This window comes from Microplitis demolitor, chromosome 4 (assembly GCF_026212275.2).
Source record: "Microplitis demolitor isolate Queensland-Clemson2020A chromosome 4, iyMicDemo2.1a, whole genome shotgun sequence".
In the NCBI taxonomy this organism is placed as follows: domain Eukaryota; kingdom Metazoa; phylum Arthropoda; class Insecta; order Hymenoptera; family Braconidae; genus Microplitis; species Microplitis demolitor.
The window spans coordinates 15,392,125-15,420,009 of NC_068548.1; the positions used below are offsets into that span (position 1 = coordinate 15,392,125).

A 27,885-nucleotide genomic window follows, 5' to 3' on the forward strand; every position below is an offset into this window, starting at 1 on the left:
ATGTTTTTGAACGGAGCATATGTTAACATTGAAAATAATCATAGAGATACAGCACTCCATCATACAATAAAAGAAAAACAGTTCAATGCTGCTAAATTACTGATTTCCAGCCAAGGAATTGATGTTAACGTCACAGATGATGACGGAATGACGCCAATTTATCTTGCGACTGAAAAAGGATTTTTAGACATTGTTCAATATCTTTTATCAAACGGGGCCTGTACAGATCTACCATGTACTTCAAATTGGAAAAATGGCTATACTTTTCTTCACTTGGCTGCTGAAAGTGGTAACAAAGAAATATTGTCATTATTATTGTGTGACGGTGCAAATGTGAATAGTAAGGCTATAAACAGTTTAACGCCACTTCATCTTGCCGCTGAAAAAAAACATTTACGAATAGTTGAGCTCTTATTGGACTACGGAGCTTTTATTGATTGCACAGATACATCAGCACTTAGATATGGTTCAACACCATTGCATTTTGCTGTTGAAAATGGTTACGCAAAAATTGTCGAATTTCTTGTAAAGAAAGGCGCTAATGTTAATGTCAAGCCAAGGGGTAATGATACGCTTCTTTTTATGGCAGCAAAAATAGGGCATTTAGCAATTGTCCAATATTTTTTAAAACATGGGGCTCATATCAATGGAACTTGCGTTGATGAAGGAAAAACTGGATACACGCCACTACATATTGCCTGTAAGAATAATCATAAAGATGTTGTTGAACAGCTTCGGAGTGAAGGCGCTGATTCAAATCTCATTGCCAAAGACAATTTAACAGCAATTCACCTTGCTTTTATAAATGAATATAAATGAATGGCAATAATGAAATTTTTAAGCTTCTTTTGGATTATGGAGCTGACCTTATCATTCGTGATACCAAGAAAAAAAACAATATTTCGAAATATAACGCTTTTTGCTATTAGAAAAGGACATTTAAAAATAGTAAAATATCTTTTAAATCATAAAAATCACCAGAATAACCTAAAAAGCGTAGCGACTAGAATCTTTGATTTGTTCGTACATTGTGCAATTCAGAATAAGCGAGAGGAAATAGTTAAACTTTTAATTATTTACGGTGCAGATGTAAATGCTAAGGATAGAATAGGAAAACCAGTACTATTTTATGCCATAGAAAATTATAATTTGAAAATTGTTAAATTACTTGTGAAAAGTAGAATAAAAATTGATAATGTTGATAAACATAATAGAACTGCGCTCCACGTGGCTTGTAAAAATGTGCGTTCACCGATTGTCAGACTGCTTTTACAATTTAATTTTGACGTTAATAGAACTTGTAAAAAAAATTATACACCACTGGACTATGCTACTTTAGCAAGAAATTTTTTCCCACCTCATAATTTAGTTTGGAGGTATGATCGCCACTTAATAATTCAAACTCTGAGGCAGCATATAATTAAACTAAAAATAGCAAATTTATATGTGTACAAAAAAAATTGGTCATTGGTTATTTTTTACAGAAGGTTGAATGAATTCCAAAAAAAGTGTCAAAAAGAATTAGAAAATATGAAAAATGAAAACATTGGTATTAGTAAAGTATCTTTTTATGATATTTTGACAAAAAATACAGATCAATAATCAATGTTTCTAAGAAATATAAGCATATGGGAAACTTTGAGTTTACAAAAATATAGGAGAGATTTTCCGATTTATGGAAGTATAATATTTCATTGTCTTTTAAAAGGATTAGTAAGATACAAATTAGTAGAACATGGAAGTGAGTGTTTTTACACTCTATTTGATAATTTTGCAAAATTACCTCATCTTTGCAGAAACAAGATATATGGTAATCTTAGGAATTCAGATTTTATAAATTTAATAATTGCTTGCAAGTCTTTCAATTAATCAAATCATTGATAATTATATCAATCAAATAAAATATAAATATTCATAGTCCTGATTAAAAATACTCACTGAAAAGTATTGAAGAATATAAAAACTGAATCCTTTTGAATACACGGAAAAAAATGATGCTCAAAATTTTAATAGTTTGTAGTTTATTTTCGACTTAAAATTAGTATATTCAATACTAATATCAAACCAGGATCATTGTATATATTACAAAATGGCTACTATTTATATCAAGATTTGATACACATAGAAGAGCAAAATTTGTAATTTCGTATATTAAAATTAATATGACAAAGAATTGATAAATTAGTATCTAGAGATTACTATTCAAATAAACATAGAAAAATTTTAAAAATGAGGAACCGAAAAACTAATAAACGTACTTATTAATATATAAAGATCTAGTATACGAATTTTTTATTTTATTATTTACCAGTTATTTGATATATGTATATAATAAATTAATTTATGATAACGAATAAATAACATTTGATATTAATTATTAGTCAATGGGAAAGAATTTATAAAATAAGAGTTAAAAATTTTCGGTATTTTTATGAACAACAAAATCAGTATCTAGTATATACTAATTTTTCATTTTATTGTTTACTACATATTCGATTTATGTATATTGTAAATTAATTTATAATGATGAATAAATAATATTTTAAGTTAATAATTGATCAGTGATGTCGAATTTATAAAATAAAAGTTTGTAACTTTTGCAGTTTTCGGCTAAAAAAATCAGTATCTAAGATAGCAATTGTTAATTTGACCAATCATTACTTTTTAATGAATTATGCCATAAATTAATTAACTTTCACTGATAAGTCACGTATTGTACCTAAAAGTAAAAATATTTAGTTAGTTTTTAAAATAATTGATAGTAGTTTTTAGAAATATACAAAAATTAGTAAACTACTTTGCATTAAGCACACAATAGTACTAATTATTGATAACAGATTCCACTTTTACTATTATTTATTAATTTTTAATATTCTTTTTTTTCCGTGTACATTCTATACCCCAAGGTTTTTATCTGGACATAAGTTTAATACTTTTTAATCATATTTAAGAACGGTTTTCAGATAATTTTGTCCCAGCTTTTCTCTGAAATAAAAGCTCTAAACGCAAAATAAAGACACAGACCCGATGCTTTACTCTACGAACTAGCGAAATGCACTTGAATTTTTTGATAACTTCCATTTGTTTACGAGAAAAGCTTGGACAAAGTTCCTATTTAATGTACAAGTGCAACAGAGATAGTACCGTTTATCCAGTTGAGTGCGAATAGAGAAACAAATGAAAACGCGTCTTAATCCAAAAATAATATAAGAATTTCTAAACTTTCGAGAAATTGAAAAAGATTCAAAAGAATTGATATTTTTAATCTTTCTCAATACCAAAATAGTTTGATATTTCGGATCGAGTGTAGGATTGAAAAGAATTCAAATGAATTGAAATTTTTAATCTTTCTGAATACTTTTCAATAACAAAATAATTTCACATTTCGGGTCACGCGTGGGATTGAAAAAGATTCAAATGAATTGACATTTTTGAATCTTTTTCAATCCTTCTCAATACCAAAATAGTTTGATATGTCGGATCGAGTGTAGGATTGAAAAGAATTCAAATGAATTGAAATTTTTTAATCTTTCTGAATCATTCTCAATACTTAAATAATTCCATATTGGAAGGTATTGAAATGATGAAAGATTGAATTCCTTTCAATACTTTTGAATTCCACTTTAAAAATTACAAAGTATTCAAATGATCAAAATTTCAATTCCATTCAATACTTTCCAAAACCTCCGTATGGATTGAAAAGAATTAAAATAATTTTCAATCCTCTTCAATGAGTATTTTTCATCAGGGAGGTTCATCTAAAGTATTTACAACAAATGATTAGATAATTTTTTTAATTATGAAAAGATTCTCAATATATATTGGAAAAATATATTTATTTTTTGTCTTGAATATGAGCAAAATGAGATAATTAGTTGAGAAATAAGGAATGCTCCGTCGCGAACGTAGATTTTAATTACAAAATTTTATTTGTATAATTATTCTTATTCAACAATTTTATTATTTTAAAATATTTCTTTCAAGTAATTTTTAAGACGAAATGTTATATTTTTAAACTTTCTTTTTTTTTTTATATATTGTGCTAAAAAACATCTATTTAGGCTTAAATTATAAATTTTATTTTTATTTGTTTGCAAACAAATATTTACTGTTTCTTTTTGGACAATAGAACCCTGCTTAAAAAATCCGATAGATTCTTATAGCCAAGGTATAAGGCCCTATACTTAACTATAGCACTTCTCATAGAACTTATTCATTCTTATAAAATGTCTATGGGAATTTATAAGAAACTATTGGATTCTATAAGATTTTCTAAACAGGGAACAGATGACAAAGAAGCAATTTTTGAAATAGGAGAAATATTCAATAAATATTATGAGGTTAGTGACATTAATAAAACGATATAATTTTATATTACAAATAATTAAGAATGCCAATTAAAATTTTACAAACTGTTGCAGGTATTATTCTTCCAATGGAAGAATACTACAGAATGGAAGCCTTTCAAGGAATCAATATAATTATTGAACGAGTAAATTATAATTTTTGATTTTACAACAATGTATTAAAAAATAGATAAATTATTTTCCTTAAAAAAAAATAGAAAAATAAAAATTGTTTCCAAGTTTTTCATCCTAAATTATTACAATAATAAATTTAAAAATTTTTATTCGGATCGCTTGATAGGTTGAAATTCTTTTTTTTTGCACAAATTTTAAGAGTAGACAGATTATTAGATAATTATAGAAAGTAAATGAAAGATAGATTGGATAACTATAATAGTCGAGAATATGGAGAGTATATTATCTCCATAGTCGAGACAATGGTCCAATTAGAAATTCCCCATTGTTGAATGGATAATTAATTTTTGTAGAAAGAAAATAATTTTAAGGGCAACTTAAGAACTTCGAATGTCTAGGTTTACGTTTGAATGAATTTATCGTTATTATGGGGGAATTTTTCCGAAATTACTTTTGCAAATACAATTGAGCATTATTAACATTTTTTTTTTGTTAAAATTAAAGAAAAAGTTCAGAGTTTCAGTCGAAAAATGTTAATGACTTTGGTTTTATAACAAAAACCACTGACTATTTCTTTTCCTTTGAATCTAATAATTATGTGAAATCTAATTTTTCTTTATGTAAATTACTTATAAAAAAATTTTATTTTATCAAATTTATTCAATTTCCAGAACTTCTTTCGTCACCTTTTTAAAGGGTACTCCATTTCTCCTCCGAAAAATTCGATTTTCGAAAAACGGACGGAAACTAATAACTTCCTGAATTTTTGAAAATTTACAATTTTCTAAGCGGGAAGTTAAAAATGAAACTTTTTTTTTACAATTCGTGTATGCCCCAGTCCGTTCAATTTATCTGTATGCAAAACATTAAAATAATTAAGCGCAAAAATTCAGTGTTCTGAAAAATTTATTAATTAGTAGCTTTCAGATGAAATAAAATAATAACCGAATTTTAGTAGATTTCTCAGAGGGCCCATGTTGCCCCAAATAAAAATTTTTTTGTTGGAGCATTTTAATGACGAACACATGGTAGAAAACTAGCAGAAATAAAAGGGGTAAAAAGAGCAAATGTCAAATCTTTTTTTCACGACCCATTTTGCCCCAAATTTAAAGATTTTTAATTTTTAATAAATGTGGTATATTGAGACCGAAAGTAAGGATTCCCCTCCCTTCTTCTCCTATCTGAGCCCCCAAAAACTCAGTATTTCCTTAAGAACGGTTTTCAGATAATTTTGTCCCAGCTTTTCTCTGAAATAAAAGCTCTAAACGCAAAATAAAGACACAGACCCGATGTTTTACTCTACGAACTAGCGAAGTGCACTTGAATTTTTTGATAACTTCCATTTGTTTACGAGAAAAGCTTGGACAAAGTTCCTATTTAATGTACAAGTGTAACAGAGATAGTATCGTTTATCCAGTTGAGTGCGAATAGGGAAACAAATGAAAACGCGTCTTAAGGACTCCCTTTTGCCCCTCCCTTCCTGAATTATGACCACAGATATTTAAGAGTGGGGGAGAAAGTAATTATCTGGGGGGATTTTTTTAAGGTCGAAGGTACCATAGACAACATCATTCAAAACCGTTTTCGATCTTGAGACGATCAGTCGTACAGTCAATCTCGTCACAAAACTACAAACATAGAATCAGTGATCGTTGTTAATTTAACTTGAATTTATTACAAAGTGAATAGTTACTTTCACAGTACAGTGCCAAAGTTAATCAACTTAGAAGGTCCTTACTTAAAAGTCAACAATTATTAATTAAATTATTCACTACAATGGAATTAATCCGTTCAATATTTAACTGCGAATACGTTGACAACTTCATCAAACAAATAGATATCGAAAATATCAATACAGTGGTTCCAGTCATGGGTGGTTTTACGCTGCTTCATATAGCAGCTTTCAATAATGATGAAAAATTGGTGGATTATCTGCTCCGCAAGAAAGCTGATGTGAATTCAAGAAGTAAATACTGGGGTACAGCTCTTCACATTGCTGTTATAACGGAGAACTTGGGTATAATTGAAAGCCTCATCAACTACGGAGCAGACGTTAATACTCTGCTAATTCAGGACTCTGATTTGGTTCATTACCTGTATAGAGCTGAGCTAAATCTTGAAGAAAATAAGTTTTTATTACAAAAACATGCCATTGAGACTGCGATGTTGGAAACTTATGATTTTTGTTTTGGCAAATCACCGTTACAAATTGCTGTTGATCGAGGTAATGAAAAAATTGTAGAACTACTTTTAAAAAATAATGCTGATCCAAGCCTTGAGACTCATCATTTTGAAACACCACTAATATGTGCTATTACTAAAGAAAACTTACCAATTATCGAGCTTCTTCTGGCATACGGTGCAAATGTTAATAGTGTAAGTGGTAGTGGTTTTTTAAATGAAAGTCCTCTACATATTGCTGTACAATCCCAAAATTCGGAAGCAGTAGAATTAATCTTAACACATAGCATGGTTGATATAAATATAGTAACAGCGTATAAATTTTTCAGCGCTTCATTACGCATTTTTCTCGACCGACGGTAATATCATAAGACAACTGCTTAATGCTGGTGTTGATATTAATCTAAAAAACGCTAGTGGTAAAACAGCATTTGCTTTACGACAGAATCATTCACAAAAAGTTAAAGACACAATTACTGAATATATTGCCAAACTCAGTGCGACGAATTGTTACATTGATAAAGAAAATTTAGCAGTCGTAGATAGTGGAAAATTTGGTGAATCGCGCGGTCAGTGCATAAGCGAAATTGAAAAACTAAAGATGACATATATTGATACGAGTAATGTCACATTTCATAATGTTCTATGTAATAAATGTGAACACAAATTAGCCTTAAGTTTAAAGTATGTTAGTGATACTTTAAGAGATTCATTGTTCAAATTTAAAATAGCACTATGTTAGTGATAGTGCTATTTTAAATTTGAACAATGAATCTCTTTTTCCACTATACGGTGGAATGATTGCTTATCGTTTGAGAAAAGCATTAGGACGGAAACAATTGCTATCCAATGCTATTAGTGTAATTGATGATATTTACAATGACATTCAACTTCCAAGTACTTTTACGAGGAGTATTTTAAAATTACTGACTAATGAAGATTTAAAAAAATTTCAATGATATATTTATAGGAATATTTTTAATTAATATTATTAAGTCTGTAACATTTTGAATCATTTTCATGAGTGTAGTGTTAATAAGAATATAATACAGTCATTGTAAGATAAAAAAAAAATTAATTTTAGTTTGGTTTCAAAAATTAAATTGTAATATATAAGTTACTTGTAATAAATTCGTAGTTTATAAGTCGTAATTTTAAATTGTCATTATTAATGTAATTAATTTATTTTTATTACATATATGAATATTGTATATATGAAAAATAAATCACTATATTTTTGGAATTTTGTGTAATTGTCACAGTTTATTTTAAAATTTAATTATTTATAATTTTAATTACTATTATTTATTTATTTTTTTATTACGAATTTCTGCAATTGTTTTAAATTTGATTTTTATTTTCGTTGTTCTCTAAGTATTTTAAAATAAAATAAGTAAAGTAAGAATAGAATCATTAAATAGAAAAAAAGAACAATTACAATTTGATTTCAAACATCACTTTTAAATAAATATTCAAAACTTTCATTTGCAAAATTTAAAGTAGAAATTGGCATAGTTGTAGTATTAGTTAATAAATAATAATAAGCGATAGAAAGTATAATCATAAGTTTTAAAATTCATCAATAATAATTAATTATAAACCAAAGGCTCTATCAGGGTTGCAAATAGCGCATTAAATTTATAATTGCATTAGTGCTTCAATTGAATTGTTTTTTATATTTCATAATCCAAAATCAACCGAATAAAAAATGATTTTTTAATTTTTAATTCAATATCTCTGAATTAAAAATAATTTTTAATTCAATATCTCTGAATTAAAAATAATTTTTTAATTTTTAATCCTACATTTTTTAATTGAAAATTAAATTTCAAATTTTTAATCCGTAAAGTAGCGTTAAAGTGTAATAGCTTAGTTTTTAAATCTACGTTTTAAAATAAAACATTAGATGAACAATGTCAATTCGGAAAACCAGATTAAAAAATTTATTTCCAATCTCAAATTCCATATTTAATAATTGAAAAGTAAATCAAAAATTTTAATTAACCATTGTAACAGGGTAAATTTTAATGAACATAAATAATTAAATTAATTTGAATTTGAATTTCGTTCCCGCCAATAACCGGCCAACGACCTCGTAAGTTACGAGTAGTGATGCGACTAGTTACCGGGTGTCGCATGGATCACTAAGGCCCGTCCGTTCGTCATTTCCTTAGTCTAAGATAGTGGGAATAGGTTTCCGGAGAAGTGAAATGATATAATGGACTGCGGAACGAAAAATTTAGAGAGTTGTCCAGACGACGAGAACTAACGGACGCAAATTTAACATCATCCAGGTAAATATATACGTCCGTTCACGCTTCACGTGGAACGAGGCGATTCGTTAATTAATATTTAACTTGTTAATAAATTATTAGGCCTTTAGGCTCTTAATTACAATAAATGATCATTAATTAACATACTAATGCGTACTGTTCATTGATAGGTTATCAATTGCTAAATTTCATTGTAAGCGAGAGAGAGTACGGGGAAATTTCGAGCAGCGAAAGAAAAAAGTTAGAGAAGTAGAACGAACGGATACCAACTACGACTCATCTTTGGTCATTGTAGTTTTCTCGAGGTAAATTTATAATTAATTAAGGCCTCTGATTTAATTATTAGAGGGCCGAATTAATTATAAATAAATTACTTAATATCTTTCTGCTAGTTTCGTGGAATTAGATTGGTAGCTCAAGGCCCGTCGGCTAGTTTGACCACGCTTCTCGTATTTTCCGTAAAACCTTTGCCGTGTACTCGTCGTTATGTCGTAACTCTAAATTTATTCTATTCGAGGCCTCTCGGCTGGAATAAAATAAATTTTTTCGTATAAATTATTTCATAAATAAATTCAATATTTTAATAAAAGTATTCAGGCCTGTCGGCCGCTCTAGACAAAAGTTTTCCCGCGTTGTAAGATCGTAAATTCAGACCTTGCGACGCCAATTCACCGGCCGAAAGTTCTAGTCAATTTTAACGTAATTCTAGTCGTAAATTTAGTTAAAAATATTTATAAATTAATGTTAAAATAATTCTAATTGAAATTATAAAATCGAAAATCAGAATTTTGAGACGCTAGAAAATTACGGTAAAATTAGGTCGAGTAAAAGTTAAGAACGGATTATTTTGTCAATAAATTAAGTTGAGTAAGAATAATTATCAGAAATTTTGAGTAAATTAAATATATAGATTTTGAAGCAAATGTTAATAGGAAAATTATCAGTGAAAAATTAATTAATAATTAAATTAACACCAAAATTAATTAATTAATAAATATAAAATGAATTAAATAAATCAGTGAAAAGAAATAAGAATTAAATAACTGTGAAAATTTTATACTGGAAATTTTATTAGTGAAATTTTTGTATTGGAAAATCAAGTTTATTAATTGAGTATAAGAAAGTGATGTCATGGAATTAAATAAAGTAAAGTAGAGTCAGTAAATTTTAAGTAAAGGAAAACTGTGTCTGTGATTTAGGTCCGGTGGACATATTAAGTTTATTTTAAATAATTTTACATCCAGGGAATGATTTTAAATTAATATTAAGGTTTACCGTCTAGGGGACGAGTTATTAATTAATAAGGTTTACCGTCCAGGGGACGAGCTATGTTTGAGTGGGTGTGGAAAACCGTCCAGGGGACGAGATAAAATTTAGTTTGTCATAAGAAAATATTAGTTTGTCATAAGAAATTCCAGGGGACACAGTAGTTTGTCATAAGTATATTAGTTTGCAATAAGAAATAATTATTGTCACAAGGTTAATGAAATAAAGCAAGGTGCTTAAAATAATAAAATTTGGATTAACATTATTTCAGCCTACTCTACGATTCCTCTTCTCACTCACAAAATATTACGAACGACCCTGAGTAAACAATTAATTTAATTTAATCAAAATAAAATCCTACAACATCCGGTTCTGGAAGGCCGAGTCTATCTTCCAGTGGCGCCCTAATATTCGACTATAATACTAGGTGCGACCAGACTTGGCAAGAATAATCTCTCTGTCATACCATAGCTAAAGGGGATTAAAAAATTACATTCCGTTTTTTAATTTTCTATTTTCGTATCAAAAATTAAATGAAAAATTTAAAATTCCGAATGCCGGATTAGTGTTGTTTTAATTTTAAATTCTCTGTTTATACTGAAAGTTATTCAAAAAATTTAATTCTTAAATGTCTAAACTATGAATGATCTTTTTATTTAAAATTCTATTATATCTGACGATCAAGAGTAAGTTTACAAATATTTAAATTTGGTCAAATAAAACAGTATTCTTTCCTGTTATAAGTGCCGTCAAATTTTTTGTCTTGATAACTTATATCTGATTGCATACCGTATCTAAATTAAAAAGTAATTTACAATTTTTGATCCCACGTGTTTGAATTAACAAGTAATCTTTTAATTTTCAATCCCACGTTTCTGAATAAGATTTTAAACCTACGTGTCAATTTAAAAACTAATTTTTTAATTTTTAATTTCACTTGTCTGATTAAAAATTAGTTTTTCGATTTTTAATCCCGCGTGTGTACATGCAAGTACGCATGACTTCACTACACCAAGAATAAATTATAAAATTTTTGCACCAGTCGTACAGTTGCGTGTATTCATTCATCAGTTGAGACAGGGGATTATTTTCTGATGGTGTTGGTCAAAGGTGTACCCTGATTAAACAACTGAATTCGATAGAATTAAACAGAATTAAATTTTTAATTCAGATAAATCCTGTTAATTCGGTACCTAACTTAAAAATCAATTCTGTCTAATTCGGCAGGAAAACCGGAATTTGTCCAAATTAAAACGAATTTAAATAATTCTATTCGGTTTGATTCTGATTAATTAGAAAAAAATTCTCCAATTTCTAGTTCTGAATCCGAATTAAACTGAATTAAAACGAATTTGAAATTTTTAAATCGGTTTCATTCTGTTTAATTCCAATCAAAATTTTCAATCCAGTTGAATTCTGTTTTGCAGAATTCGACAGAATATAACAGAACTAAAATTTTGAATTCAGTTCTTTAATCAGGGTAGCGTTGTACCCGTTTCGGACAGACGGATGAGAAAAGTTTGCAAGACTTTACTACACCGCAAAAAATTTCAAAATTTCTTTAGCAGTCGTACAGCATTGCATATTTATTTATTACTCGAGAGAGGTGAATATCATTCGATTAAATTGGTCAATAGTCGAGTTCTATACCCGTTTCGGACAAACGGATGAGAAGAGTACGCACGATTTCATACAGTAGGCCCTTGTTATACGACTATTAATATCTCTTTGAAAGTATCGCGATATCTGGTTCACAAATACGACAGAAACATAGTCTTATAACGAGCTCCGATCGTACCACACCAAAAAAAAAAAATAATAATAATAATAATCTCTTAGAAATTTCAAAGTTGTGGCTTTTTATATATCAGTCTAGATAGGTTACTTTCGTTCATAAGAAATCATTATAATTTAGAAATTTTATCCGTTTTGAATAAACGGGCTAACGAGTTATGCAAACGTTCAGTACATCTTTATTTTAATTTAAAATTTTTATTTCTACGCTTTTTCAATGTTCCCTTGTTTAATATCGTTTTTCGTTCTGTTCTGGCCATCTATTATTTTTTTCTGAATTTGCAATCTGAATTTTTGATTATCATTTGTTTTTTTACAGAAATTCTTATTATCAACTTTACCATCGTTCATGTAGCTCTGCCTTATCTAATTTTTCTTTCCGCCATCAGCTCTTTTTTACCATAGCTCTTAGCATCATTTTCGCTGATAGCCAGACTTTGCTCTACAAGTTCTGTCGTGAAACATTTTCGGCTAACTTAACGAGAAAGTTTCTGGCAAACCTTGGCTGGGTAATACTTTCCTTTAAGTTGGCTTCAGAATACGGCAGTAGCTTGAATGTAACTTGCCAGAAAAACTTGCCGTCAATTTGAAGTGAAACTTTCAATCAACTTAACGTCATTGTCTGACAGTAACACTTTTGGTAAAATTTGAATTCAAATTACAGACAATTTACTTTCAACTTAAAGGTAATTGCTTGCTCTCCAACACTTTCCTTTAAGTTACCTTTAGATTACGGCAGTAGCTTGAAGTTAACCTACGGTTAGGGGGGCTATCAGGGTTATTCCCCTAGTTTTTCGGCAAAACTATCCTGACCCAACCATGCCGACCTATTTTTTTTAAATGTAAAAAAGTTAACTTTTTGCTGGACATTAGAGGTGATATTTGTTGGAAAAAATCTGTCTTTTTACATCGCAAAATAAATGTTAAAATCTTTTTTTTTGACTTTTTCGATACAAAAAAGTTAACATTTGGCCACTTAGAAAAAGGTAACATAAAACGATATAAACAATGGCATCATTTTTCAGTTGCCAGTTGTCAAAATAAAGCTAACATTAAAATATAACAAAATGTTCACCTAAAAAAGATGACAAAATATTAACAACTTAATGTTATCTTTTAAATAACATAAAAAGTCAACATTTAGTTAACATTTTCGGATAACAAATTGTCAGCATTAAAATGGTAACTTTTATTTATCCCCAATTAGTCATCATTTATCATGTCATTTTATGATAACTATTTACACGGAAAAAAATGATGTTCAAAATTTGAATAGTTTGTGGTTTATTTTCGACTTAAAATTAGTATATTCGATACTAAAGCAAACCATGATCATTATATATATTACAAAATGGCTATTATTTATATTCAAATTTGATACACATAGAAGAGCAAAATTTGTAATTTCGTATATTAAAATTAATATGAAAAAGAATCGATAAATTGCTATCTACAGTTATTACTATTCAAATAAACATACAAAAATTTAAAAAATGAGGAACCGAAAAATTAGTAAACGTACATATTAATATATAAAGATCTAGTATACGAATTTTTTATTTTATTATTTAGCACTTATTCGATTTATGTATATTGTAAATTAATTTATAATGATGAATAAATGATATTTTAAGCTAATAATTGATCAGTGATATCGAATTTATAAAATAAAAGTTTGTAACTTTTTCAATTTTCGGCTGGAAAAATCAGTATCTAAGATACCAATTGTTAATTTGACCAGTCATTATTTTTTAATGGATTATGCCATAAATTAATAAACTTTCACTAATAAGTCACGTATTATACCTAAAAGTAATAATATTTATTTACTTTTTGAAATAATTGTTAGTACTTTTTAGGAATCTACAAAAATTAGTAAACTACTTTGCATAAAACACATAAAAGTACTAATTATTGATAACAGATTCCACTTTTTACTATTATTTATTCATTCTTAATATTCTATTTTTTCTGTGTACTAACATTTGTTATGTTACGTTTTGTTAACATTTCATTGGTAACTTTGAGAAAAGTTTTAAAAGTTGACTTTTTAAAAATTCTATTTGTCATCATTTTATTAACATTTTGGAATAGCAGAAAGTTGACTTGGAACGGGCAACTCAAAGCTAACAAAAAACGAGACTGGCCACTTGAGATATGAATTGCCAAAAATTTTCAAATAATAATTTTATTTGTAAGTTCGCGCTATTTTCTATATGGAGTTTACATGCTTCTCACGTCTACAACTAACCTTTGTTTTGCGACCGTGTTTGCCTATAAATTTAAAATCACTTCAGTAAATGTCCGATGTACACAAATAATTTTTAAATCTCATAAATTTACCAGTACCTAAAGTATAAATAAATTTTTTACAACTTAAAATGAAAATCTCACGATTAAAATAATCGTAAATTATCATAAGCGGAATTCATTGAAATTTAATTAAGCGCTTGCGTTGCGCAGTGGATAATAAGTAGACATGGTTGTGCGCATCAAGTTAAAGTGAGTTTGGCATCATGTTCCGCTAAAAACAACGCTATTTTCCGCATGAAAATTGACATATCACGGAAGATCTATTATATAATCATTTTTTGGTCGCCACAAAATTATTATCGCTACCAAATAATCAAATATTTATAATTAGTACGTATGTATAAATTTCCACAAATTACCATAGTTATATGAAATGCACTTGTACTCTTTCTTTCACCAAACAAGATGGCTACTGTTATTTTCGTCTTGTTCAGTTCATTATTATTTTTAATAGAGCGCGCAATTTTATTTTTTCATAATTAACTCTAGATGTACTTATGTAATTGTAATTACTTTTTTACTTGTAGTTTTACTCTATTTTATGTTAGCTAATATTTTTTATGTGTTTTATTTACAGATTAATTCATAATGTCCAGCACTTATATTATAGAACCTCATGATAAGGATACAAAAAAAGACGATAATCTTATTATTGTGATCAACGATGATGGAACTATGGCTGTTGATCAAGATACTTTACAGAATTTATTAAGTTAGTTATTTTTTGTGTTATCATATTTTAGATTAATTGTCTGATATATTTATATATTATTTTCAGTAAACAAATCAAATGCGAATGTTAGTGTTGTGAGAGTCGGGCAAACAGAGAATGATGTGGTCAATGGTAATTTAACATTCACGGTTGATCCATCGCATTTGGAACCTATTGATTCTGCATCTAATACGGCCGGTACTATTGATACTGGTCTAGATGATCCTTTTATGGAAATGGATCCTGAACAGTTAGAGAAGCTGGAAACAGCTTTACAAAGTGAGGAAGCTAAACAAATACTTGGAGAAAATGTTGCTGCAATGCTCGGTTTGTTAATTTTTACTAATATTTTATGAGGTAGAGGTCCCGGTTTTGATCTGCTAAAGAAAATTTAAACTGTGATTTGAAAACGACTTGAAAAAAAATTTATGATTTTATCGACAAGTTCGGATGTTCTAAATCTTATAATTTTAATAATTTCGTTAATATTTAAATAAGTAGTTGGAAAACTGACGTTCGTGGACCCAGTTTCTGATCCTCGTCAATTTCTGAGCTGCAATTTTTGATCCTTAGATTCAAAGCAACTTATCACTGTTGATGTTATATATGACAATTTAGAAATAATTGAACTTCATAAATATGAAAGTTTAAGTAAAAGAAAAAAAAATTTATTAGGAAATAAAAATTTCTATTGGATTATTTTTATTTATTTTTTTACTCTTAGCAATTCTTTCAATATAAATTTTTATTAAAGTATCCAATAATAATAAATGACAAGTGATATATTTGTAAATTAATAAGGTAAAGTAAAAGCCCCTATACCCGCTCAATACCATTAGTCGCTCACTTTGACTGTTTAAGATGTTTTTTTTATAATTTTTATAAAAAAAAATTGCAACTAAAAATATTATTATTGATAAATAATTATTTGTGAATCTAAATATATTAAAATATGATGTATCAAATTATTTTATAATAGATTATAAATTTAAATTAGATAGCTGTTTTCAAAATCGCGCTCAGCTGGACATTTTTTACTTTTACGTTCATTCGTTAGATTAAGTTTAGGTTGGGTCAAATTTTTTAAGAATTGTTATAACTAAATCTTATTAAATACATTTTTAAAATTCATGGAATTTTATATTATGAAAGAATAAAGTAGTATAATTTATAAATTATTTGTCCAAATCAATAAACTTCATAGTTTAATTGATATTGTCTTTGAGCGACTATAGGGCCATGTGTTGATCGAGCAATGGTACATAACAACTTTTAGTGAGCGACTATGGGTACACTCATGGACCTTATTTAAAAAATTAATAATTAATTATCAACATTATTCTTAAAACTAAAATTTTATTCTAATACTCGAAACTTCAAAAAATAATTATAAAAAAAAAATATGGTTTTTCATTTTATTTATTAATTTATATTGAGTGATTTAATCTCACTCCAATGAAAAGTCAGCAGGTATAGGGGCTTTTACCTTATATTAATTATAAATATTCAATAATTACTTAAATTCTAAAAAAATCAAAATTTTTTTAATAATCATCTCATTACTCAAAATAATTTTTCTTTAATCACAAACACAAAATTGATCCATTAACAATAAATGTGTATTGAAAATTTCAAAATTTATAACAGAAAGTAATAAAAAAACAACAATCAATAATGCAGTAAATTTTCAGTTTTTGAGGTTTTATCGATATAATAATACACAGCTAATTTTATTTATAATAAGTGAGCATCTTAGGGTCATCAACTGCAACAGGTGTAAAAAAATTAAGCCCAGTTTTTGATCTCCATATTTTAAAAATTATTTTTTTATTTTAGTATTTAACTAAGGTACCGGCAGGTAATAAGGCCCAGTTAAGAGAGATATTGAATAGAATCGAAAATATTGCATTTAAGTATCGAAATGTATCATCAATCTTTAATTCAATACATTACCCATAAAATGTAATCAAGTAATGGTAATTTTTACCATAAACAAACAAAAAATTATACTCTTACAAAAGCCATACGAATAGGCCTTATTTTACTACGGTAGGGTAATAAGGCCCGCGGGTTAAACAAACTGGAATAGTTTAACTATACTTAATCAAATTGGTATTCGAGATGAATCATCACTTAAATTTAGCAACAATACTTTTTAAGAATCAGAAGACTAGATTGTTTTTTATAATTTCTTCTGCGCTACGACCGCATATGATGGATGATGAAATATAGAAGACAGGGAACGTGGTATCGGGGCTCTATAAATTTGTCGTAACATCTCTATGTAAGACCCTTCGTCTAGAGTAACCTTTAGCGGAGGCGGTTATTTTAAATATCATTTTTGTCACTTAGGCCTTATTACCCGCGGGTACCTTAATTAATTTCATTATTTGAGTCAAAAATCTTTTTTTAAATTTCGATTGAAAATGTCAGAAACTGGACCACAGTCAATAACTGGGTACTCTACCTAATATTATTACAATTTTTAATTATTAAATTAAATTAAATTTTTTTATATTTCTTTAAAGATATGTTGACAGTAGAGGAGCATCAAAATTCTATTAAATTCGCTATAGAATTAGATCATTGTTATACCAGCCGATCATCACCCTTGGATCCAGAACCGTTAGATCCTCTCCCAATAGTGAATTCGCCTGAAAATAATCAGACTGACACAATAAATTCGACGATACAATTATCAGCATCAGCACTAACAGAAGATGGAACTCAAACCGCAGGATCTCCAGTAAAAATAACAATAAAACCTAAACAACCTGTTGGTCGTCCAAGAAAAATACCAGTCTCTAGTGTCCAAACATTAAACATTACTAAGTCTTCCAGCACAAACAGTTTTCGAAGTTCAATTCCTCAATCAGAGACTCGAAAATCAGTGACGAGAGGAAATGAAGAAGAGGAAGATAAAACAGAAGATTTATCATCTTCTACAGAGTCTTCAGACTCTGAATCATCAGACAATGATTCTGATTTTGGACCTCGTGGACCCAGAAGGTCGGGTATTAGAGCTCGGGGAGGCCGTCGCGGACTTACGACTCGTGGTGGCAGTATGTCAGCAACACGAAGACGCGGTACAAGCAAACGAATGGACAGTGATCAAGTACGCAGGCTAGATATCGAAATGGCAGCAGCAGTTGATGCAATGAAGAGTCCTGAAAAATTAGAAAAAGATGATAAATTATCTTCAAGTCAGTTTAGAAAACAAATTAAAGCTACTCCTAGTCGAAAAAAAGATGAAGTACCGTTACTACGTCAGCCTTCCAGTGAATCGTTAGTTGTTTCTGAAAAAATATTACAGACGACGAATCAAACAAAGGCTAATCTCATAAGTGCTAATATGATAAAAGGTGATATGATTTTAACAAAGCCGGGTCAACTTAAAAACCAAAAAGTTTATTTCATTCAAAAAAAAGTTATTGTCAAACCTGAAGAAATAACAAACCTTGAAATAAAACAAACTCCAGTAAATGCAACTAAGGATCTTATTAAGCCTACGAATCAAATCCAAACGAAGCTCATAACTTCACAGCATGGTAAATTGGTGGCAATAACACCAAAGCCTACGTCTACAGCACATACTCAACCACAAATCACGCAGTTAGATACTGATGCAAATACGATAGCGCCGCTAATGACACAATCTCCAGTACAAACTCAGCTTGTGCAAAAACAAATACTTAAAATTTCGCCCGTAACACCGTCGTTTAAAATAAAACCGATAACAGAAGTTAAGAAAGAAAAAAAAAAGTCAGAAAGTAGTTGCGAGCCTTGTCCAAAAATTGAAGAAGCTTTAAAACCATTGGATACTAAACCTTCTGATGGAGTTAAAAAACATATTAAAAAAGAACAACGAAAGAGTCCTGGTAATTTTGCAAACGCATTAGAGCCGGCGCTATTTTCTACTCCTGATATAATTAGAAGAGTTGGTTCAAATGCTGATCTAAATCCTAAAGGACCTGATTCAAATATGCCTTTTACCTTACCCTTGTCTGGTTCTAATACTTCCGAAGCAGCTGCAATGCCTTCAAATGTCGTTCCATCGGATACTACTCCTAAATCTGATGCTCCTATTAATACAGAAGTACAACCTGAAACGAATAGTATCATGTCCCAATCTTTGTCTAGTGCAGACGATCAAGCTGTGATGTTTAATTCTGGGGAACAAGAAGATAAAAGCGGCCCAAAATTATCCGCTGCTGATGATCTGTCTTCTTTAGACCCTGGTAAGTTTACAATTTAAGTAAGGTAAATGTCCCAATACCGGCACAAGACCCAATACCGGAACGATTAAATAATCATTATATTATATTTTAACTCGTACGCGATGAAATCAAATAAACTTTCTTTATTTAAAACCTTAATCTTTTAGTTACAAAATAGGATACAAGATAGATTTTGGAATATATCCAAAATATGAAAAAAAAAATGTTAATTAGAGCAATAGTCTCGGATTCATGACTTTTTCATGTCTCTTAATGGTTTTGCTAAGAAATCAGTCAGTCTTAAGCTTATAGAAAATATATAGAATTACTTTCCAATAATTTTTTTTTGTATATGCATCTTGAATGACATAAAATTCAAGAAAACATTAAAAATATGAAAAAAATAATATTATATTAATTTTACTGTTCGTCTATTGGTACACCAAAATGAACCCGTGTCCAGTACCGGAACAGCTAATCATATTAATGTTATCGATAGACATTAACGGTGAGTTTTATTGACTGGCTAAATCAGCTGCAATATTAATTATTACTGGAGCCCTAATATTTAATGCAGTATGTATGATTGTTATAAAAAATACATTAAATATAGATAAACTCTAATTTAAATCATAAAAAATAAATTTTTGTCTTGCGTTTTTTTTTTTATTTTTATTTTTATAGTATAACCTCAAATGATTTATTATGTTTCTATTCTTAAGTTCAAAATATCAATTTACATTGAATATTCAATCATTTTAAAATTTTAAATACATTTTTCATTTTTGGTGTGATATAGCAGACATCAGACAAATTTAAAACTATTAATAAATCGAGCAAATAATTAATAATATAAAATTTAAAAAAATGCGAATTCAAAAAATTTTGAAATTAATAGTGCTTTTTTTGTAAATATTGTTTTTTAAATTATTTATCTTATTTATTTATAATTTTAAAGTTGTCTGATGTCTGTTACATTCATACTCGTTTAACATTAATATTATTTAATAATTGTTAATATTTTTACTATGAATAAATGCAAAAAACAACTCATTTTATTTACTGTTCCGGTATTAGGACAACCGAATTCCCGTATTGGGACAAGGCTATTTCATCGTTCCAGTATTGGGTCTTTTGGGTGTCATAGAAAAAAATTTTTTTTTTATATTAAATTTAAGAAAAATAAACTAGTTTGATTGTTTTTGAATAAGTAAATGTCTATTCTATATGATGTAATAAATTATTTTAGTTTATAATTTATTTGAATATTTTTAAAACGATAAAAATCACTCGTATACCCTTCGTCGTTCCGGTATTGGAACATTTACCTTATTTTAATTTGTTAAAATACAAGGCATGGAAGTATATAGCGATTTTATTTTTATTTTTTATTAGCATCAAATGCAATTGTTAACGAAGAAATTGGAAAATCTGATGATTCTGTTCAAAATATTGTTTCTGACCAAAGTAAGTTTTTTTTTTTTTTTTTTTTTTTTTTTTTATAATTTTTTTAAGCACTAACTTTTATTTCATTAAATCTAATTACACTGGAAGAAAAAAATGTAGATTTAAAAAAAAAATACTTGATTTGAGTATTTTAGTTACTTACATAGTCCGTGTAAAAAAATCGTTCCAAAAAGATTCCGAATAAGTTCGACATGTAGAACTTTTAAACTTGGAATGGGTTAGAACTTAGAGTGGAACTTTTTTTGAACTATGGTAATTTTGATGATAAAAAAAAGTTTCTCTACGATTTCATACGAGCGAAATTTAGGTGAAAAAAAAAGAAGATTTTTTAAACGAGGGTTGCGAATTCTTTGATGAGAATATTTGCCGTTATAAAAATTGAATTTTTAATCCGTAATTAAAATTATATCGATTAAAATAATGAAATTAATTTTTAATTCAACAACTTGAATTGAAAAATTTAAACATTAATTTTCATTCAGTAACGTCAGATTAAATATTAAAAAATTAATTTTGATCCAGAGACGTGGAATTCAAAATTGAGAAATTAATTTAAATGTACACACGTGGGATTAAAAATCGAAAAACTAATTTTTAATCAGACAAGTGAAATTAAAAATTAAAAAATTAGTTTTTAAATTGACACGTGGGTTTTAAATTTTAAAAATTAATCCTAATTCAAAAACGTTGGATTAAAAATTAAACAATTACTTGTTAATTCAAACACGTGGGATCGAAAATTGGAAATTACTTTTTAATTTAGATATGGTACGCAATCAGATAAGTAATCAAGACTAAAAATTTGACGGCACTTATAACAGGGAAGAATACTGTTTTACTTGATCAAGTTTAAATATTTTCAAACTTACTCTCGATCGTCAGATATAATAGAATTTGAAATGACAAGATCATTCATAGTTGAGACATTTAGGAATTAAATTTTTTGAATAATTTTCAGTGTAAACAGAGAATTTAAAATTAAAAGTACACTTATCTGGTATTCGGAATTTAAAATTTTTCATTTAATTTTTGATACAAAAATAGAAAATTAAAAAACGGAATGTAATTTTTTAATCCCCTTTAGCTATGGCTAATTAAAATTTTTGATTTACTTTTCAATTATTAAATATGGAATTTGAGATTTAAAAGAAATTTTTGAATCTGGTTTTCCGAATTGAAATTGTTCATTTAATGTTTTATTTTAAAACGTAGATTCAAAAATTAAGCCATTACATTTTAACGCTACTTTACGAATTAAAAATTTGAAATTTAATTTTCAATTATAAAATGTAGGATTAAAAATTAAAAAATTATTTTTAACTCAAAGATATTGAATGAAAAATAAAAAAATCATTTTTAATTTGTTGTTTTTGGATTTTGAAATATAAAAAAAAATTTAATTGAAGCACTAATGCAATTATAAATTGAATGCGCTATTTGCAATCCTGGTTAAAACATATTTCTCAAAATGTATTTTTACTTCATTTTACCCTCGTTCCAAAAAAGTTCCCATTAGAAACGTTCATAAAAGTTCCAAATTTGAGGTTTTTGAACTTTTTCGAAACCAGGGTAGAATTGAGTAAAAATACATTTTGAGAAACATATTTTAAAAACGTTCTTATTTTACTCAAATTTTGCTTTTATAAAATCGTGGATAAACTTTTTTTTCCTATCAAAATTACAAAAGTTACAGTCAAAGTTCTATTCTGTCTCAAATGTCTTTTATGAAATATAAAAAAAAATTCAATTGAAGTACTAATGCAATTATAAATTTAATGCGCTACTTGCAACCCTGTTTTTTATTAAATTTTTTTTATAGATGGAATAGAAGAAACAGAACATCTTCTTGCAACATTAGAAATGGAAGCTACTAAACATGAAGAAGAATTACTTGCAGAGGCATTGCTACTTCAAGAACAGCTTGATGTGGATTTAACAGATACTGTAAGATAAATCTAAATCTAAATAAAATTTTTTAAAAATAAATAAATTTTTTTCGACTTATTAGAATTTTCTCAAATTTTAAATATTTTAGACATCATTAGACGAGTCGACTAATGCGGTTCCGGAGTCGTTGTTGGCAACGGCGACTTTCAACCCCGAAATATTACCAACTATGAGCACGGAATCTCCTTTAGTAAAAGCAACAGAGGCACACTCGTCACTAGATAATTTAGTCAATAACGACTCTGAACAGCTGAAGAAGAAAACCATAAAAGAACAACCAGCACAAATTATCCGCGGTGGACGAGTAATAACTTTACCGCCCATCGAGGCGCCAGCAACACGCAGCAAAAGGTTACAAGTTAAATTTGAGCCGCCTAAACTTGATGATCCGTCAAAAAAAAGCGAAAAAGTCAAGAAACAAGTTCCACAAGTAAACCAAATGGAGGACATGGAATCTGAAATAGATGATGATGATGAAGAAGAAAACTCCGACTCTGAAGATGATCCCAACAGACTATGGTGTATTTGCAAACGCCCGCACAATAATCGGTTTATGATCTGTTGTGATGTTTGTGAAGACTGGTTTCACGGCAAATGTGTTCACGTGAGTAAAGCTATGGGCAAACAAATGGAGGAACAAGGAATCGAGTGGGTCTGTCCTAACTGTTCAAAAAAAAAAGTTGAACAAGTACATAAAGTATCTAAACCATCAACAATAAAATCAAATAAAACAGAATCTCCACCGTCTCAAAGTGTTGAAACTTCATCACCACAATCTTCCGAAAAATCAGGAAAACCGATGCCTAGTGTTAAACAAAATGTTTCATCAAGTCTTGCAGTAACTCAGTGCGTCGTGTGTAAAAAAGAGGCAAGATCATCCAGCATTTATTGTTCAGACGCTTGTATTCTTACTCATGCCCAGGAAACATTAATTAAAGACAAAGTAGTTCAATCTCCTCAATCAAAACCTAAAAGTGATACTCCCAAATCTAGTTTAGATGCAAGAGTGATTGTTTTTGAGAAGAAAACAGGAAAAGTTTTGACGGGTAGTGATGCACCTCTAGCATCTAATTTAAAAACTTGGTTAAAGGAACATCCGACATTCGAAATCGTTCGCTCGAGTAATTTAAATACGTTACAAATCGGCGGTAAAACTCTTTCAGCAATTCAAACACAAGGGTCAGGAAAAATAATAAAGTCTGATCAACCGGCAACAGTTCAACCGAAAATGGTTTTTGCAAAAGTTATTGGCTCTAAACAAACAGTATTAGCATCAAGCAATAAAAAAGTAACTGTGATTTCAAACTTACCAAATTCAAATATCTCAAAAAGTGGTCCCGTGAAACAAATAATTGTTGGTTCAAATAAAAGTCCGATTTTGAAACAAACGACATTGAAAAATGTTGTGAATCAAAATAAAACTCCGATAGTAATTAAGCAAAGTTCTGTTAAGAAACAGGAACAAAAATCTCCGGCAGCACCAGTGAAGACACCACAGAAATCTTTGAATTTAAAAAAATCCGAACCTGAACCAATACGATTAAATGTTCGTAAAACTTTGGCGGAATTGTTGACAAGCAGAATTAAGGAAGCAGATGACTTGAAGATAAGTAATGAAGAAATCGAAAACCTCGCTTTGAAAATAGAATTAGAAATGTACAAATATTTCCGAGACACTGGTTCGAAATACAAAGCCAAGTATAGAAGTCTTTTGTTTAATATAAAAGATACTAAAAATTTGACATTGTTTAGAAAAATAGCTGACAAATCTTTAACGCCTGATGCTGTTGTTAAATTAAGCCCTGAAGAAATGGCGAGTCAGGAATTAGCTGAGTGGAGAGAGAAAGAAACACAGCATCAGTTGGAGATGATTAAAAAAAATGAATTGGATCTTATGGCTCAGGCCAAGTCAATTGTTGTCAAAACTCACAAGGGCGAACAAATAATTGAAAACGACGGTAATATTGAGGCTGTCGATCCAAAAACTCCTGTACAAGACATTGTGACTGTTTTAAATAACGTAGATAACACGTGTTCAGATATTTTAGATGAAAAGGAGGACACTTTGTCTTCATCAGTTGAAGATTTTAGAAAAGTTAAACGCAGTGATGATAAGAAAATAAAAGAAAAGGATCGGGAGAGAGAAAAAGATGGTCATAGATCGAGGAAAAATAAAGATGCAAGGGATAAAGATTCAAAGAAAGATAGAAGTACTAGTAGAAGTAAGCGGCATCGTAGCAGAGATCGGAGTCGGAGTCGGAGGAAAAGTAAAGACGAGAAACGCGATAAGGAAAAAAGTCGCGAGCGTGATCGGGAAAAAGATAAAGAGAAAAGTAAAGATAAGTCGAAAGATAAAGATCGGTCGCGAAGAAGCAGCAAAAGTAGGAGTAGCTCTCACAGCAAAAGTCATAAGGAATACAAGGATAAGGATAAAAAACGAAGTGAGGATGAATTGAAACGAGATGATAAAAAAAAAGAGATAGTTCAAACAGGCAAGTTAATTGAAGATCGTTTGTGGAGACACGTTGAGGAAGAAACGACGACCAACACATTAGATGGCAATGATTCAGACGTGTCTGACAGAGAACCGAGCTCAACGGTAAATATTGAAACTCCGGATATAAATGATGAGGTGGAGAAAGAAAAAGAAGCGGTAGAGATTAAACCAGTTATCACTAAAGACCCAATAAAAAACTCATCTCTGACAGTTTGGCGAGGGTTCGTTAACATGGTGGACGTTGCTAAATTTTTTATAACAGCTCAAGAAGTAAGCGGGCAAGCGAAAGAACTTATGGAAGATTTGCCAGATACTTTCGACGTCGTTGGAAGAATCAGTCATGAAACTGTTTGGGATTACATTTCTAAGATGAAGAAGACTGGGTCTAAAGAAATAATAATTATAAGATTTACAGCAGCTAATGACGAAGAAAAAATTCCATACATAACTCTCTACAGTTACTTAAATAGTCGAAGTCGTCTAGGAGTCGTTGGAAATGTCTCGAAAAATATTAAAGATTTTTACATAATGCCTTTTTCGAGTCAGAGCCAAATACCGCCTGTACTGCTGCCTCTCAATGGCCCAGGTTTTGAGGAACAACGACCTCATTTACTGCTCGGTATCATTGTGCAAAACAAACGGAAACGCGTATCTCACACCCCACTTCCGGTAGCAATTTTACCTAAAGTACCGAAGAAAGATTCTGATCGCAGTTATACTCCGCCACCTGTTGCTAAAGATAAGATCGTAAATTCTACTGATAAAACGCAGCATTTAGATACTCTTGAGAAAGCAATTACCAATCCGACTTCTTTTAATAAAACACAAGGAATGTCGAGAAAAGTAATGGACAGTGCGATTATTTCTAAAATAGTTCCTGAACTTTCAGCTAAAATCGATTTTAATCCTGAAAAAGCGCTCATGGAAAAAGATGACGATGATGAACCATACAGTCCTGGGGATATTGATGACGAAGCTGATGATAAATTATCAAACTTGACTTCTTCTAGTTTAAAAACAAATAAAGACTCAAATGAACTTCAAAGAAAAATGGATGAAATAAATCGTCAAATCGAAGAACAGAAACAACAGATACAAAGTATCAGTTCTTCTTTTCGTAGTGAGCCAGTTCCTACGTTACCTGGTCTTGGACTCGATCCTTCCGACACCAATGACTCAAACGAAGCGTACAGTCCCACGGATGTACGTTCCTTTACCCCACCTCCTCAAGGTCTCGCTAAATTCGCCCAGCCGATTCTTGATAAGGTCTCAGATATCACAATCCCACCGAATCTCCAAGAAATTTTAGCCAACGTCAAGCGCCAAGAGTGTTCGAAATTCGATTCTTATTTACCTTCGAAACCAAGCGCGTCATTTTTGACTTCAATTAACTCATTGAATTATCAAAAACTCGAAAAATACACCCCAACAACTGTCAAAGAAAATAAAAGCACACTACGGTCGTTGAGTGACTTGGATCTTATTAAAAAAGCCGAAGAAGAGCTTGCCGCAGTCGCAGCAGCTTCCGTACCAAAAATACAGGGCTTCGTTCCTCTAGAAGGCAGCTCTGAATTTTCCACATCTATGGATTCGGACACAAGTTATACTAAAGTTGAACCAGTACAAATGAACCGTATCTCGGAACAACCGAAACCTCCGGGGCTTGAAGATGAAGACCTTCCGACATTCCCTTCTACACCACCTACGTCTGAAGTCTCGCGATTTATGCTGGCATCTCAAAAAGCTCTCCCGCAAACTGCTGCTCTGTCTACAAAACGTAAAGTTGATGATGACAGTCCTCTGTCACCTTCCAAGTCTAAAGCAAAGTCGAGATGGGGTCAGACACCTTCGGACTGAATATAAATAAGTTTCATTTACTTTTTAAATTTATAAATTATTTAAGTAACATTGTTTTTTTAAATTGGTCGTTTTTCATATCAATCATTTTTAAATGAATCATTTATATATCATTGTAATTATTTATACCAGTTTTATAAAACATCATACTGAGAATACCACGAAACGAATAATGGATCAAGTATTTTTTTCTGTAAATATTTTAAAAAGCAGCGGGAAAATATAAGTATGATTTACTTATTACTCTTAACGCTTGCGATAAGATTATTTTTTGTTTGTAAATAATCGAAAAAAAGAATAAAAAAATATGAAAATATAAATATTTTTCATATGTTGAAAATTAATGAAAATAAACGCGAAATTACTGGGAAGAAAAAGTTGTAAATTAGCGTAGGTATTCTGAGAATAAAACGTGGCTGTGTATATATACTGAATAATATTTATATATTTGAATTTAAATGATATTTGCTTATTGATTATGACAATAATTTGTTTAATCATCGGTTTTTTAAATTCATGCATCTAGAGAAATTAATAAGAAACTTTTAATTAATTGATCATTTGCGTTACCATTTATTTGACGTAATGATATAGCGTATGATATAATTAATATAATAAATATATTATAGTGTATAAACAATTCCAATTTAATATTGCTGTAGTTTATGTGTAACAAATTAAGTGACAATGTAAACAACTAAGTTTAATTTACATACTGTAACTGTAAATTACTAAATTTTTTTTAATTAGTAAAAAAATGTGAAATTATTTCAACTACGTTCGTTAAATAGTTTAGAAAATTATTACAGTGTCATTCATTTTAAAAGCATTTTTAATTTTAATCTTTCGTTTTTTAATAATCTATAAACGAATAAAAAGT

The 27,885-nt window shown here is 29.3% G+C and overlaps 2 protein-coding genes across 8 annotated transcripts; both read left to right on the forward strand.

Moving 5' to 3' along the window:
• On the forward strand, positions 1–14,897 carry LOC103573044 (putative ankyrin repeat protein RF_0381). The gene is made up of 6 exons (XM_053737924.1): positions 1–783; positions 1,042–1,376; positions 1,485–1,549; positions 4,422–4,492; positions 6,696–6,857; positions 14,886–14,897. The coding sequence occupies exons 1-6, from the start codon at positions 1–3 to the stop codon at positions 14,895–14,897; spliced, it is 1,428 nt and encodes a 475-aa protein (XP_053593899.1).
• Positions 8,912–27,879, forward strand: LOC103573034 (uncharacterized). Of its 7 annotated transcripts, XM_053738587.1 has the most exons (8): positions 8,912–8,956; positions 9,106–9,240; positions 14,886–15,020; positions 15,087–15,347; positions 17,549–19,258; positions 20,633–20,704; positions 22,524–22,648; positions 22,740–27,878. In XM_053738587.1, exons 3-8 carry the CDS (start codon positions 14,897–14,899, stop codon positions 27,003–27,005), a joined length of 6,558 nt encoding a protein of 2,185 aa, XP_053594562.1. In that variant the 5' UTR covers positions 8,912–8,956; positions 9,106–9,240; positions 14,886–14,896; the 3' UTR covers positions 27,006–27,878. The 7 variants fall into 7 exon arrangements, with proteins under 7 accessions (XP_053594562.1, XP_053594566.1, XP_053594561.1 ...); XM_053738591.1 differs by lacking the exon at positions 9,106–9,240 and having other exon boundaries at positions 8,938–8,956; XM_053738586.1 differs by lacking the exons at positions 8,912–8,956; positions 9,106–9,240 and adding an exon at positions 14,249–14,642.
• Positions 27,880–27,885: the final 6 nt, after the last annotated feature.

Excerpts from the sequence above, each read along its gene's own strand:
- LOC103573044 (XM_053737924.1), top strand. The coding sequence starts at position 1 with ATGTTTTTGAACGGAGCATATGTTAACATTGAAAATAATCATAGAGAT. Across the intron at positions 1,377-1,484 it reads CCTCATAATTTAGTTTGGAG|AAGGTTGAATGAATTCCAAA; the intron begins GTATGATCGCCA and ends TATTTTTTACAG. Across the intron at positions 4,493-6,695 it reads TCAATATAATTATTGAACGA|GTTGATCGAGGTAATGAAAA; the intron begins GTAAATTATAAT and ends TTACAAATTGCT.
- LOC103573034 (XM_053738587.1), top strand. The coding sequence starts at position 14,897 with ATGTCCAGCACTTATATTATAGAACCTCATGATAAGGATACAAAAAAA. Across the intron at positions 15,021-15,086 it reads TACTTTACAGAATTTATTAA|TAAACAAATCAAATGCGAAT; the intron begins GTTAGTTATTTT and ends TATTATTTTCAG. Across the intron at positions 19,259-20,632 it reads TCTGTCTTCTTTAGACCCTG|CATCAAATGCAATTGTTAAC; the intron begins GTAAGTTTACAA and ends ATTTTTTATTAG.